The sequence below is a fragment of the Hemiscyllium ocellatum genome, chromosome 22, assembly GCF_020745735.1.
Source record: "Hemiscyllium ocellatum isolate sHemOce1 chromosome 22, sHemOce1.pat.X.cur, whole genome shotgun sequence".
In the NCBI taxonomy this organism is placed as follows: Eukaryota; Metazoa; Chordata; class Chondrichthyes; order Orectolobiformes; family Hemiscylliidae; genus Hemiscyllium; species Hemiscyllium ocellatum.
Window position 1 is genome coordinate 36,604,582 of NC_083422.1, and position 14,763 is coordinate 36,619,344.

The 14,763-nt window shown below is 39.4% G+C and overlaps 1 protein-coding gene across 1 annotated transcript in view; it reads right to left on the reverse strand.

Moving 5' to 3' along the window:
• The window catches only part of sec23ip (SEC23 interacting protein), a 132,377-nt gene that overhangs the window by 100,501 nt on the left and 17,113 nt on the right, over nt 1-14,763 (reverse strand). The window contains exons 4-7 of the mRNA XM_060842074.1: nt 12,552-12,745; nt 10,431-10,520; nt 2,426-2,546; nt 1,645-1,734 (exon numbers count right to left, since the gene is read on the reverse strand). Coding sequence (XP_060698057.1) covers nt 1,645-1,734; nt 2,426-2,546; nt 10,431-10,520; nt 12,552-12,745 — 495 coding nt within the window. The remainder of the gene's footprint in view (nt 1-1,644; nt 1,735-2,425; nt 2,547-10,430; nt 10,521-12,551; nt 12,746-14,763) is intronic.

The following is a 14,763-nucleotide window of genomic DNA, read 5'->3' on the forward strand; positions in this document are numbered from 1 at the left end:
GCCACTTCTCAGCTCAGCTCCGCAGCTTTTTTAGGTCCCTCTGTAACCTGCAATATCCTTCTGCACTGTCCACAACTCCACCGACCTTAATATCATCCGCAAATTTACTAACCCATCTTCCAAGCCCTCATCCAGGGCATTTATAAAAATGACGAACAGTAGTGGCCCCAAAACAGTTCCTTGTGGTACACTGCTAGCAACAGAACTCCAGCAACAGAACGTTTCCCATCAACCACCACGATGTCTTCGTACAACAGGCCAATTTCTGCTCCAAACCGCTAAATCACCCTCGATCCCATGCCTCCATATTTTCTACAATAGCCTACTGTGGGGAACCTTATCAAATGTTTTGCTAAAAGCCATATATCCCACATCCAACACTTTACCCTCATCCACCTGTTTGGTCACCTTCTCACTGAACTCAATAAGGTTTGTGAGGCACAACCTACTCTTCACAAAACCGTGTTGACTATCTCTAATCAAATTATTCCTTCCTAGATGATTATAAATCTTATCTCTTATAATCATTTCCAACACTTTACCCCAACTGAAATAAGGCTCACTGATCTGCAACTACCAGGGTTCTCTCTAATCCCCTTCTTGAACAAGGGGGCATTTGCTAACCTCCAGTCTTGTGGCACTATTCCTGTGGACAATGATGACATTAAGTTCAAAGCCAAAGGCCCTGCAATCTCCTCCCTTGTTTCCCAGAGAATCCTAGGATAAATTCCATCCAGCCCAGGGGACTTATCCATTTTCACACTTTCCACAATTGCTAACACCTCCTCCTTATGACTCTCAATCCTGCCTAGTCTAATATGCAACAGAGGCCATTACAAAGCATCATACCTGCATCTGCTCAAGATTATCAATTCACAAGAAATAATCGATGTTTTATGGAATGACTTTCTCGGATTGATTTAGTTCAGGGAAGCTATGCAACTGTCCAGTAGTGAAGTTTCTAGTGAATCCTTAACATGTGAAGTCGAGGATAAAACAAGATATAATAATTTGTTGACAAAATGAAATCGGGAAACCATTTAGAGAGTAAAATAGGATATGATTTTGAAACAACTTCTCTGGGAAAACAGGGCTGATTCATATCATCAAGGTTACAACAATGTGTATGATCACTGCAGAATTAATGACTCCAACTTGCCACGACTTTTACACTGACAATGGAAGATTGAAAGTTTAACTTATGAGTAAAGTACACTATTCAACTTGAAATAATACAAAAACTGTTAAGTATAAATCTGACTAACTTTAAACTAAGCTCAATTATGAAGAGTGTTATGCCTGCCAAAAGAGTTTTGCTTTTAGAAGTAGAAACAAATTTTAATTAGTACTTCTGAAATGTAATGTTGGAATCATGTAGCTACAAACACATCAGGGATTTTGGTCATTCTCTCCTGCCCTGAACCGTTTCTGCACTTACATTAAAAAACCTTTTCATCCTGGATAAATCTCTCAATGCCCCAAAATATTTCTGAACCTGGCTAGTTAAACTTTTTAAATGGTTATTTACCACATGTTTTCTTACAAAGCTACTTGAATTTAGGTTTTCTTCAAATATTCGAGATGCATTAATGACAAATTTTCAAAATATCAGCAAGGAAAATTCTTATTAACAATCAGACCTACCACATTCAGCAATGCTTCTGAAACGTAGGTCACATACAGGCCCAATTCCATGTGCCATGAACACAAGATGATTAACGTCTGGCAGCTCACCTAAATAATAAAATGAAAGTCTCAACAAAATGCAAGTTCTTAGCCTTTATCAAGATCAGGAGAAATTATTCAAGGCACTTCATATAAAAACGTAGCACTCAAAAAAGGCACTGACGGTTACATCACTTGCTGGTAAAGCAAGATCCTCCTCAGTATTTCTTCAAAAGACAGAGGTACTTTCAGTGATAAAATGTCAATTATTGGAGAACCAACAGCAACTAACATCAACAAAAAATCTCAAAATAGGGAGGTGACCATAGGATTGACCATAGTATTGTGAAAGCACTAATTTGTAATACAATAAAAGGAGATATTTAGTAGCTTTATATGTTTAATGATACTTTGTAGAATTTTCTTTGGCACTGAGAAAAGCAATTTTATTTACTCATGCTAATTTGTAGTTAGGAGAAAGTGACGACTGCAGAAGCCGGAGAATCAGAAAAGGCTGGGCCAGTGGAAAGCTCAGAAGGTCAGGCAGCATCCGAGGAGCAGGAGTCAACATTTCGGGCATAAACCCTTCATTAGAGGGTGCGAGGGAACGAGAGAGAAGATGACACATGCTCGAAAAGTCAACTCTCCTGCTCCTTGGATACTGCCTGCCCTGCTATGCTTTTCCAGTGCCACCCTTTTCAAGTCTGATTTGTAGTTACCTGATGCTACTCCCTCAATAGAATGGTGATCAGATTCATACCTTCAGGAATCTCATCATGGTCATCATCAATCCCACGTTTGACCACTCTTGGCCTAGTCTGCCCATCTGGTGTAGTTCCCCATTCATCTGGTTGTGAGGAAGCCTGGAACTGAACTATGACCTGAAAGTAAGCACAATTGATTGAAGTACGCCTTTTTAAAAATATTATTATTGAAAAGTGGAATCATAACATAGGCTTCAAAATACATTTATGTAGACAGAATCAATACAAAACCAGTCCAAGTTGACACAACTAGAGGAAGTTTCACACCTGGTGACAAAACCAGACCTCATATTTTCTTCTTTCCTAAAAACAGCAACTTACATTGCAGTTGGGTAACAGCGAGGATCACAGTGGCAGATACCAACATTGAACTCCTTCTATATCAATTTAACATATATTTTAAAAACCTTGTATCTGCAGGCACTCTTAAGCTTTTCTACGACAAGTTTGTGTTCCTATTTATAATGAAACAGCCTGTAAAAATCTGTAAGTACTCTACAGTCAATTAACATTATAGTTTGGACATATAAGTGTATCATGGAAATTAAAAGGCAGAACTTATAATTGTGAAATGAGGATTAAATTCCTGCCTAATTCTCCTACCGTCCAAATCTGCTTCATCTGCAGAACCACACTGATGCCCACAACACCAAAGTCAATGAAGTAGAAAAATTGGTCATTTCATGGCATCATGTAGTACAGAAGAGGCCTTTTGGCCCACTGAGTCTGTCCTGACACAACTGCTCTAGAGTTGCACTAGTCCCACTTTCCAGCACTTGGCCCATAGATTTGAACATCACAACATTAGATGGAATCACAATACATAAGAAACAAACAAACGACAGGCAAAAGTAGACATTGGGCCCCTTCAAACTGATGCAGGAAGCCTAGTGATGGGAGATAAGGAAATAGCAGGAGAACTTAACAAGTACTTTGCGTCAATCTTCACAGTGGAAGACATGAGTAATATCCCAACAATTAAGGGGGCTGAGTTGTGCATGGTTGCCATTACAAAAGAGAAAGTGTTAGAAAAGCTAAAAGGTCTTAAAATTGATAAATCTCCTGGCCCTGATGGGATACACCCTAGAGTTCTGAGAGAGGTGGCTGAGGAAATAGCGGAGGCAATGGTTGAGATCTTTCAAAGGTCACTGGAGTCAGGGAAAGTCCCGGATGATTGGAAGATTGCTGTTGTAACCCCCTTGTTCAAGAAAGGATCAAGACAAAAGGTGGAAAATTATAGGCCAATTAGCCTAACCTCGGTTGTTGGTAAAATTCTAGAATCCATCATTAAGGATGAGATTTCTAAATTCTTGGAAGAGCAGAGTCTGATTAGAACAAGTCAACATGGATTTAGTAAGGGGAGGTCGTGTCTGACAAACCTTTGAATTCTTTGAAGAGGTGACAAGTAGGTTAGACCAGAGAAACCCAGTGGATGTGGTCTATCTGGACTTCCAAAAGGCCTTTGATAAGGTGCCACACGGGAGGCTGCTGAGCAAGTTGAGGGCCCATGGTGTTCGAGGTGAGCTATGGCATGGATTGAGGATTGGCTGTCTGATAGAAGGCAGAGAGTTGGGATAAAAGGTTCTTTTTCGGAATGGTAAGCGGTGTCCCGCAGGGTTCAGTGTTGGGGCGCAGCTGTTCACATTATATTAATGATCTGGATGAAGAGACTGGGGGCATTCTAGCGAAGTTTGCAGATGATACGAAGTTAGGTGGACAGGCAGGTAGTACTGAGGAAGTGGGGAGGCTGCAGAAGGATTAGACAGTTTGGGAGAGTGGTCCAGGAAATGGCTGATGGAATTCAACGTGAGCAAATGTGAGGTCTTGCACTTTGGAAAAAAAGAATAAAAGCGTAGACTACTTTCTAAACAATGAGAAAATTCGTAAAGCCAAAGTACAAAGGGATCTGGGAGTGCTAGTCAAGGATTCTCTAAAGGTAAAAATGCAGGTTGAGTCAGTGATTAAGAAAGCGAATGCAATGTTGTCACTTATCTCAAGGGTTGGAATATAAAAGCAGCGATGTGCTGAGACTTTATAAAGCTCTGGTTAGGCCCCATTTGGAGTACTGTGTCCAGTTTTGGTCCCCACACCTCAGGAAGGACATACTGGCACTGGAACGTGTCCAGCGGAGATTCACACGGATGATCCCTGGAATGGTTGGTCTAACATATGAGGAACAGCTGAGGATCCTGGGATTGTATTCAGTGGAGTTTAGAAGATTAAGGGGAGACTTAATAGAAACTTACAAGATGATACATGGCTTGGAAAGGGTGGACGCTAGGAAATTGTTTCCATTAGGCGAGGAGACTAGGACCCATGGACACAGCCTGAGAATTAGAGGGGTTCAATGCAAAACAGAAATGCGGAGACATTTCTTCAGCCAGAGAGTGGTGGGCCTGTGGAATCATTGCCGCAGAGTGCAGTGGAGGCCGGGACACTAAATGTCTTCAAGGCAGAGATTGATAGATTCTTGATGTCATGAGGAATTAAGGGCTACGGGGAGAATGCGGGTAAGTGGAGTTGAAATGCCCATCAGCCATTAGATCCTATGTCTTAGGGTCTAACATTCTGAGTGCTCATGCAAGAGCTGTTTAAAGGTTTTGATTAGATTTTTTTTAAGATTACTTACAGTGTGGAAACAGGCCCTTCAGCCCAACAAGTCCACACCGACCCGCTGAGGCGCACCCACCCAGACCCATTCCACTACACCTAACACTACGGGCAATTTAGCGTGGCTAATTCACCTAACCTGCACATTTTTGGACTGTGGGAGGAAACCGGAGCACCCGGAGGAAACCCACACAGACATGGGGAGAATGTGCAAACTCCACACAGTCAGTCGCCTGAGGCGGGAATTGAACCCGGGTCTCTGGCTCTATGAGGCAGCAGTGTTAAACACTGTGCCACCGTTTCCACCGCAAATATCCACCGCCCTCTGAATGAAAAAAAGATTTCCTCAAACCTCTCTAAATCTCCTGCCTCACACCTTAAAATTGTGCACCTTTGTTACTGACCATTCAAGGGAAGAGCTTTCTATCCACCCTGTGCATGTCTCTCAACCTTACACTCCTCTATCAGATTCCCCTTCAGCCTCCTCTGCTCTAAAGGAAACAGCCCAAGCTTATTCAGCCTCTCTTTATAGCAGAATTCTCCATCCCAGATAATGTCCTGGTGAATCTCCTCTACCCCTCCTTCATTTCAATCACATTCTTCTGGGCGATAGCCAGAACTGCACACAGTATTCCAGCTGAGGCCTAACCAAAGTTTTATACAGCTCCAACTTAGCCTCCCTGCTCTTATAATCTATGTAACAACTAATAAAGCAAGGGTCACGTATGCGTTCTTAACAACCCTATTAACCTGTCCTGTCACCTTCAGGGATCTGTGGTCAAACAACCCAGCATTCCTCTGAATCATCTGAGTTTCCTAGTGTCTCGTCAATCATTGAGAACTCTCTTGTCTTGTGTTTGCTTCCAAAGTTCATCACCTCACTTTTCAGGTGGAATACCATCTGTCACTAAATTTGCCAATCCATCTCTATCCATCTGTAACCCAAGACCTTCTTCCTCACTATCAACCACCTCGCCAATCTTCTTGGCATCACAAACTTACTTAATATCACCCTTCCCACATTTTCTTATATAATTATTTAAATTTATCATTAACATTAAAGGGACTCAGCACTGATTCAAGCACTGGACTGTGGTCTCCATTCACATAAACAACCTTCTACCATCTATCTCCTTTCAGAAAGCCAATTTTGGATCTAACTTGCCAAGCTATCCTGAATTCCATATGTTTTGCCTTCTTTATCAATGGCTTTACTGACATTCATATAAGCTACATCAAAAACTACACCTGATCACGTCCTCAAAGAATTCAATTAAAATGGTTAGGTGAGACTGCTTACTGACAAAGCCGAACATAACCTCTTCAAATGGGGATTAATTCTCTCCTATTCAATTTTCTCCCATAGTTTCCCTACCACTGATATTACTGTTACTGATCTGTAACTTCCTGGCTTATCTCCACCAACCTTCTTGAAAATTAGAACCACCTTAGCAGGCCTCCAGTCCTCTGGCACCTCCCATAAACTTTCAATTTATTTCTGGTTGTGTCCAAGTCCCTGTGATTTCCTCTTTTGTCTCCTATCGTAGCCTAAGGTACAACACATCCTAACCTGAGAATCTGTCCACTTTTAAACCTGCCAAAACCTCTCATACCTTCTTACTCTCCATGTCAAGTAGCTCAAGAACTTCCCTCTTCCCAAAATTTCTGTACCTCCATTCCTCTTCTTCCAAGTGAAGACTGACAATAATACTTGTTGAACACCCTACTAATGTCCTCTGACACCATGCATAGATTGCCCCCTTGGTCCCTAATGAGCCTTGCTTTTTTTCCCTGATTCATCTTTTCTCCTTGATACATTTATCAAATATCTCGGAATTTTCCCTAATCTCACCCACCCGTGTTTTTCTCATGTCCCCTCTTTGCTCTTATAACTGCTCAAGTTCCCCACATACTGTCTATCTTCCAAATGGGGCTCTACTGATTTGCTCCCTTTGTGGCCATTAAAAGCCTCTATTTTTCCTTCTTACACAGTCATAGAGATGTACAGCATGGAAACAGGCCCTTCGGTCCAACCCAACCATGCCGATCTGATATTCCTAGGCATCCTGGGTTCTCTAGATTTCTTACTTCTATATTTCACTCTAACGGGAACATGTTGTGTCCTACTCTCCCCAGTTCCTTTGTGAACACATCCAATGTTCTGTTATAGATTTACTCACAAGTGGCTGTACCCAGTCCACTTTAACCAGAGCCTGCCTCATTTTAATAACATCTGCCTTATCCAAAACCAAAACAAACGTGTCTTCCAAAACAAACTTAAATCACACAGCATTTCAGTTGCTATCACTAAAATGCACCCTCGCTGCCACCTCAGAGGTCAGAGGTTCACGACATTAGGTGATAGTCCAACAGTTTTATTTGAAATCACAAGCTTTCAGAGCACTGCTCCTTCATCGGGTGAAATGGAGGGAAGTGCACAGACTCTGACTTTATAGGCAGAGAGATCATTGCAAGATAATTCCAAGTAATTAAGAGGGTCAAAAGATAGTACAAGATGTGAGTGGAGTGTTAACAGGCTGAATAACAAAAATTTGCAGGTGATCAAAAGTGTCAAATGGTGTGGGTAAAGTGTCAATAGCTGAACAGCAAGTGAAGGGATAACCTATGTCTTGAAGCTAGTCTTTTCTCAAAGCTACTGTACCCTTGAGTCTTTTTTTCCAAAGAGAGGGTAATTGACCAGGCTCCAGGTAGACTGGGTTTGAATAGATTATTGGGACCCTTTTTGTTTACCCCTAACAGATAATGCCTCTAGCCTAAGGCTTTCATGTCTTTAAAAAAAAGGTATAATTAAGGGGGCGCGGCCAGCTCTCTAGCTGCACAGGTCAGTTCAGTTCAGTTCGGGGGTTAGTTGAGTCAGGGTTACAGTTGAAACTAGATGCTCTCTTCCTTCTTCTGCCCTTCAAACTTCATAACCTGCAAGCTTTTTGTGTCATCTTTACTGTTGGTGCTAAGCGGTCTGTTTATTGGAACTGTTGCAAGTATTTTGGAACAGCATCATTAAGTTGGGATAGCCTGTCAGGTTCAGATAGGATAAGTTATTTAGGTATTCTATTTTCAGTTCATTTCATTGCGTTTCATTCTGCAATTTTGTAAATAACTTCTGTTTTTTTAGAACCTGGCAGTCGGACCAGCTTATTCGCTCTGGGAATATCCACTGCACACTTACCTGAAACAAATAGCAAAGTTACGGTCTAGGCTATCTGCTTAAAGATGTTCTGTTATGGATCCCTCAAAACATTTTTATGCAGGTAGCCCAGACTGTAACTTTGCTATTTGTTTCAAGTAAGCATACAGTGGATACAAACGTCCACGTCTCAGTGGTGACAACACCACTACAGTTCCACAGGGAGGTGATGGCCTAATGGCAATATTGCCAGACTGTTAATCCAGAGACAGAGGTAAAGTTCTGGGGACCTGGATTTGAGTCCTGCCACATCAAGTTGTGGAATTTGTTTCAATAAAAATCTGAAATTAAGAGCATGACGATGACCATGAAACCATTGTTGATTGTCAGGGAAAAAAAAATCTGTTCACTAATGTCCGTTTGGGAGGGAAACAGACACCCTTACCTAGTCTGGCCTACATGTGCCTCCAGATCCAGGAAAATGTCGTTGACTCTGAGCTGCCCTCTGGGATAGACAATAAATGCTGGTCTAGTCAGCAAGTCCCTCATCCCGTGAATGAGTAAAAATCACATCCTTAACTTATCTGTCTTATTGATAATACTCTTGGCATTAAAGTACAGCCTCGCTTTATTCCTTGAATCTCAATATGGCTGAACTCCCTCCACCTTGATTCCTTCACTGATGTATGCTATTGTACTAACAACTTGTGTCCCTTCCCTTTGCTGAAGTAGCTTTAACTCCTTCCAAAAGAGCTTGGGAAACCAACCCACAAGGATGTTGGTCCCATTCTGGTTCAGGTCCAAACCATCCCACTTGTACAGGACCCATCTTACCCAGAAATGGTCCTAGTGATCCAGGAATCTATAACTCACCCTTTTTCACCAACTCGAGCCAAGTATTCATCTATCCTATTCTCCAATTTTTGTACTCGGTAGCATTTCTGGACTGCTAAGTGTAAAATAAGAATGAATACTGCTGAACTATAACAAAAATCTCAATTTAATATCCTTCAAGGGCATTTTGACTATACTCTTACAAGTTAGAGTTAAATCCAGTTCCATATAACTGTGCTAGTTTTTAATGCTGGGAGGAACAGTGGCCTAGCTGTATTATTGCTAGCCTGTTAAGACAGAGACCATATAATGTTCTGGTGATCAGAGTTCAATTCCTGCCAAGGCAGATGGTCAAATTTGAATTCAATAAATATAAGTAAGAGTCTAAAGATGACTGTGAAACCACTGTTGATTGTCAGAGAGAGAAAAAAAATCTTGTTCACTAATGTCCTTTCAAGAAGGAAGCTGCCATCCTTACCTGGTCTGGCCTACACATGACTCCAGACTCACAGCAACGTGGCTGACGCTTAAATGCCCTCTGGGCAATAATGCTGGCCTAACTGGTTACATCCACATCTTGTGAATTAAAATAAGGGATTTTTTTTCAAATAGCTGATGTAAATTGGTAAAAACTAATCAGATAACGGCACTCACCAATCCCATTGGGAAACTGAAAATGAACAATTAATTCAACCATGGTAGCACCATCAACATACAGAGAACGAAAGGAAAATAGCTTTCCCCAAACATTGGCACCTGGCCCAGAGATCCAGTTTCCATTTGTGCTTATTATTAGTATGAGAGAAGGCTATTCAAATGCAAGAGAGCCTGTCTAATCCTATTCCTACCTGATGTCCATACATTTACACTTTTCAACAAGGAATTCTGTATGAAGATTGCAAGTCAGAGTTTGGATCATCTCCCCTTACCAACTCTCTCATTCCCAAATAGTTTTCACAGTATTACACATGCCCTCAGTATTACATTAATTGAGATTAAGCTATTCAGCACATGTGGATGATCAAAGCTTGGAATTCAAGTGACTCAAAGTACCTCATATAGTGTCTTTACCATTCAACCATTGGGAACACTTCACAACTAATACAGATCATTCCACAGTTGGAAGATGTTTCCACCAGTTATCTACCATTGTATAAGAAGCTCTTGTTTCTTCCCCACAAGGGCATTACAGTCCAAATATGGATCTATAATCTTCTTATGGATAAATGAGCTAGCTGCAGCAAACGTAAACATGAAATATTGTTTTACTGAAACAAAATACGATAATTGAAAACCAAATCAGTTGTTATTTCCCTTGATCAAATAGAAGCAAACATTTTTATGAAACCCATATCTTTATATCACTGATAGTGCATGAAAGATCACAACTCACTATTTCCAGTACACTATACCTTTGGATTATGCATGACAATGGTTTCCCCACTAGAGAACTCCAGTCTTTTATGCCACTGGTTGGTAGTTACAGTTTTTTTATATTCCCCCTGCAAAACAAGAGATACATTTTGAGAGACATCTAATTTGTTCAATTTGCTTTCCTCAACAAATTAAAATGAACTTAAGAATACACTGAAAGTTTCAAATTCACTTTTAGTAAATACTGATATGGAAAAATAAATACTATATGTTTTTAAAGCTTGAAAGGCTAATACAATTACTATGAGTTAACAGATTTCAAACTTATTTTCAAATGCCACAATGTATCTCTGCAGTAAATTATAAACAACATAAATGACAATTGCGTACAGAGAGTTCCTTAGATCCAGTAAATAAGTTAAATTACACAGAAGGGAAGTCACTAGATTCAACAATTAATTTGCTTCAGTGTCTTACACTGCAACGGAGCTGAAATTGCCTCCAGAAAATAATAATTATCTAACATAATTATTTTGAGAAAGGAGCACAAATGATTTTAGAAACCCCTTTTTCTGCAATGTCGAGATGATACAAAGCATACAACAATCACGAGAAGGGATCCAAGCATCTATACCAAATCCAAGTATTGCAGCAAGTTTTGTTGCTTCAAGTTCCAGTCAGAAGAAAGGAACAGTGCGATATCAGTTGTGTTAGACTTGCACAGGGAACATAAAATTTTTGCAAAAAGGCCAAATTGTTCCAAATCACTGGTAACAGTTGTTAAATGCAAAAGAAAATCTGCAAGTAATAGGCTTTGTGGTGTAACATGAGGAGTCAGGAGTGCCCATAAGAGTTTTTGAATTTGTGGTCTCCACCCCAAACCTATACCTCTTCAAATTGTGGTTAAAGCTGGTTTGGAGAAATACATTTGTTTTCAGATTCAAGAAGAATGTGAACAAAAAAAAAATGCTGTTTACTTACAGAATAATTTTGAGAAAAATTCCAATATCCCATGTGAAAATAAATAAAACTGCTGTCATTAAAATTTAAGGCTAAAAGTCATTAATATGGATTTTTAGCACTGAATGCCTATCTGTACAGGACCAGGACAAAAATCAGCTGCCAGGTTACTCATGACAATGGGCATGCTGGAAATGGAAATGGAAGGACCCCATTTCAGATAACTCAACAAGCCTACTCCCAGCGAACAGAGTTGGTTTCCCTTAATGCTGGATTACCACATAAACTTACCTCAGATTTGCCATTGCCATTTTGGTTAATTTCACAGAGAAATCTGTCTTCAGCAGTAGGAGCAAGCTGTCTAAAGTTCCTCCATGATCCTGCATGGATCTAACCACTGATTCTACTGAAAGTGGTTACATATTTCATAGAATTGTAGGCAGTTCTGGGAATTATATACGTAATCACTGGAAAATTTAGCCAAATCATTGAATATTTAATCAGCTGATTACATTTTTTTTCACAAGGCTAACAGCATGTGGCTGGAGAGGAGGGACGGCCTCTTCTGGCACAGGGTAGCATCCATGCAGCTGGACCAGGAGGCCCAGGTTCAAGTCCCACCTGTTCCATTGGCAGGTACTAATATCTCTGATTAAGTTAATTAGAAAAATAGGTTAAATTGAAAATTATTACTGCAGGTGGTCATGTAATTAACTCCTAAAGACGTGTTGGAGTGCAAGTTTTGAATGTTACACCCTTGCTCAACATGAACAGTGTAAATGAGTTAAAAATCACACAACACCAGATTATAGTCCAACAGGTTTAATTGGAAGCACACTAGCTTTCGGAGCGACGCTCCTTCATCAGGTGATTGTCTTCATCCTTCATCAGGTGAGTGTAAATAAGAATTGACGTTTCGGGCAAAAGCCCTTCATCATTGTCCGAAACATTGATTTACCTGCTCCTGATACTGCCTGACCTGCTGTGCTTTTTCAGCACCATTCTAATCTTGACTCTGATCTCCAGCCCTCACTTTCGCCATGAACAGTGTAAATGTAAAGTCCAGGTAATTTTCCTTGATTTACTCTTTGACCCAAGTGTTTTGTGTACTGTTGGCTCACCCAGAACTGCAAGTGGATGCTATAACATTTCATTGACTTATAAATGGCAGCTAAGGATAGCTCTATGGAATACTGTACCTCCAATTTTTCACTAAATTCCTCAGAGTAAGGAATAAACCTGCTGTCCATGTCCCCTTTATAAAACCACGTGCATCGCCTCACTTCAGATGGTTCCTCTTCCCAGTACACTGCATGTCGGGTGCGGTCATATAACTGAATGTCATAGCGACCTCCATCAGTGGATACAATCACATTTTCAGGGTCTGGTTGTACTGGAAGTTTTAAATTAAAATGGGTTGATTTAAATTTTGTAACAAAAAGTGACAACATCTAAAAATACTAAAAATGTATCTTTATACAATTAGGAAAAATAATTTTTGTATGAGAAAAAGACAATAGACATTATTGGTTAAATGGCATTTGGCCTACGCTTGCAAATGTTTCAAGTCTTATAAGTGACCAGGATAACAATCAAAAATGAAACCAAAAGATAAGAAGGTTATGATGTCATTATAAAAGATATTATGCCTGTCATTTAAATCAAGTCTGTTGATTGAATGTACTTTCTTTTTTCTTCTGAATGGTGAAGTTTTAGATTACTTCACCTTTCTGACGAAAGAATAACGAAAGAAACTCAATTACACAACCCCTTGAGAAAGGCTAAAAAATTAAGATTTCCAATCCTGAAAGAAAGTGAAATTTAAAGCTAACAAATTGTGTTGAACTGGTTAATGCATAGAATTACTTTAAAATAAACTGCAAGAATACAGCAAGTTCAAGTAAGTAAAGCTGAAATTTAGAACCAATATCTTATCAACATGGAGTGATCTTTTGGCAAAGAAACTAGAATGAGCAGCACCAGGTGCTGCAAGTAGAGAATTTACAAACTGGCATCCATGGCTTTCTGGGGGAATCATCTAAAGTGAGTCAATTGACTGCTTAATCACAATTATCTTTAATAAGGGAACTGAAAAAGGTAGATATTTCCTTCAGCCAGCATAAACATTTATATGTGCCTTGACTAACATCTCTCCAACTGGTGCAAGATGACTTCTTTCACTGCCTTATTTTACATACTTATAGTGACATTTAGCAGTGCAACATTTCAATATCCAAGCAGTTTAATGGTATTGAAATTTTAAAAACCCGTATTTCTCATTTGTTAGTTCAACACTATAGCTCCTTTTTTGTCACCCCCCACCCCCACTATTTTTTTTAAATCATGGAAAACTAGCCATAGCCTTTGACTAGTCAATTGTTAAAATATAAATTAACTGTCATGGATAGAATAAAAGTTAAAAAAAGATAACAGGTTGTAACAGCAGTTAACACAGGCTATGGTCAAAGACCAACCTATAAAGATGTTCTGACTGTCATTGTTAACAAGCAGCAAAACATGTCTTTGTTCCAATTTACATGGGGTCACAAAATTCAAAGGCATTGCTTTTGTATTCAACAAAATAAGTGTTTTGTATGAAATTAATGAAGTAATGCTGTAGCTTTAGGGGATTAAAACTGGATTCCATTTTCCATATTTTTTTCCATTATCAAACCAGTAGCTGGAGTGCTTATTTTCACAATATTTATAGATTATCACCATGGAACTAGACTTACTCAAAAAAGTGTTTTGGAGAATTAGACTTCTAGCTAATGAACTTTCAATCCATTCTCACATGAGAAATTTTAAACAATACCACATAAATTAGACTGGCATTTGAATCAAAGGTTCATTGAAAAATAGTACTGTATGTTTAAAAAGTTATTTGAGAACAACATATTGATTTGTATTATAAACACACCTGTGTCCTAGATTTTTTAGATTTTAAAAATGAATTTATCATCTTCTCTAATTAAAATTTCTAAGGACTGTGCTGTAATGTTCTATGAGTGCTTTTTAAATTCTATTACAACATGAAGTTATGATGGCTTGGTAAACCAATATCCATGATGCTGCATTAAATCACAAATCACTAAAGTTCAAATTTGTTAATTTGACCATTTCTCTCATCTATTCAAAACCAGCCAACCTGGCACTAGGGATGGTGTTGGTGCTGTAAGAGCTAAATGACACTTTCCAGTCTCTGATCGCAATTCATCTCTGAAGTGTGTATGAGCAGATGTAGGGCAGAGCAGGGATGGGCTTCACCGTGACTGTTGTATATTGTGTCAACATTGATAAGATACAAACATAAAATAGCTACATGTCGAGTAACCATTTATCATCCACTGATTAAATGTTTAGGAGAGGTCACAGCACAGAAACAGATCAGTGAATAGTTTTAAATGTGGC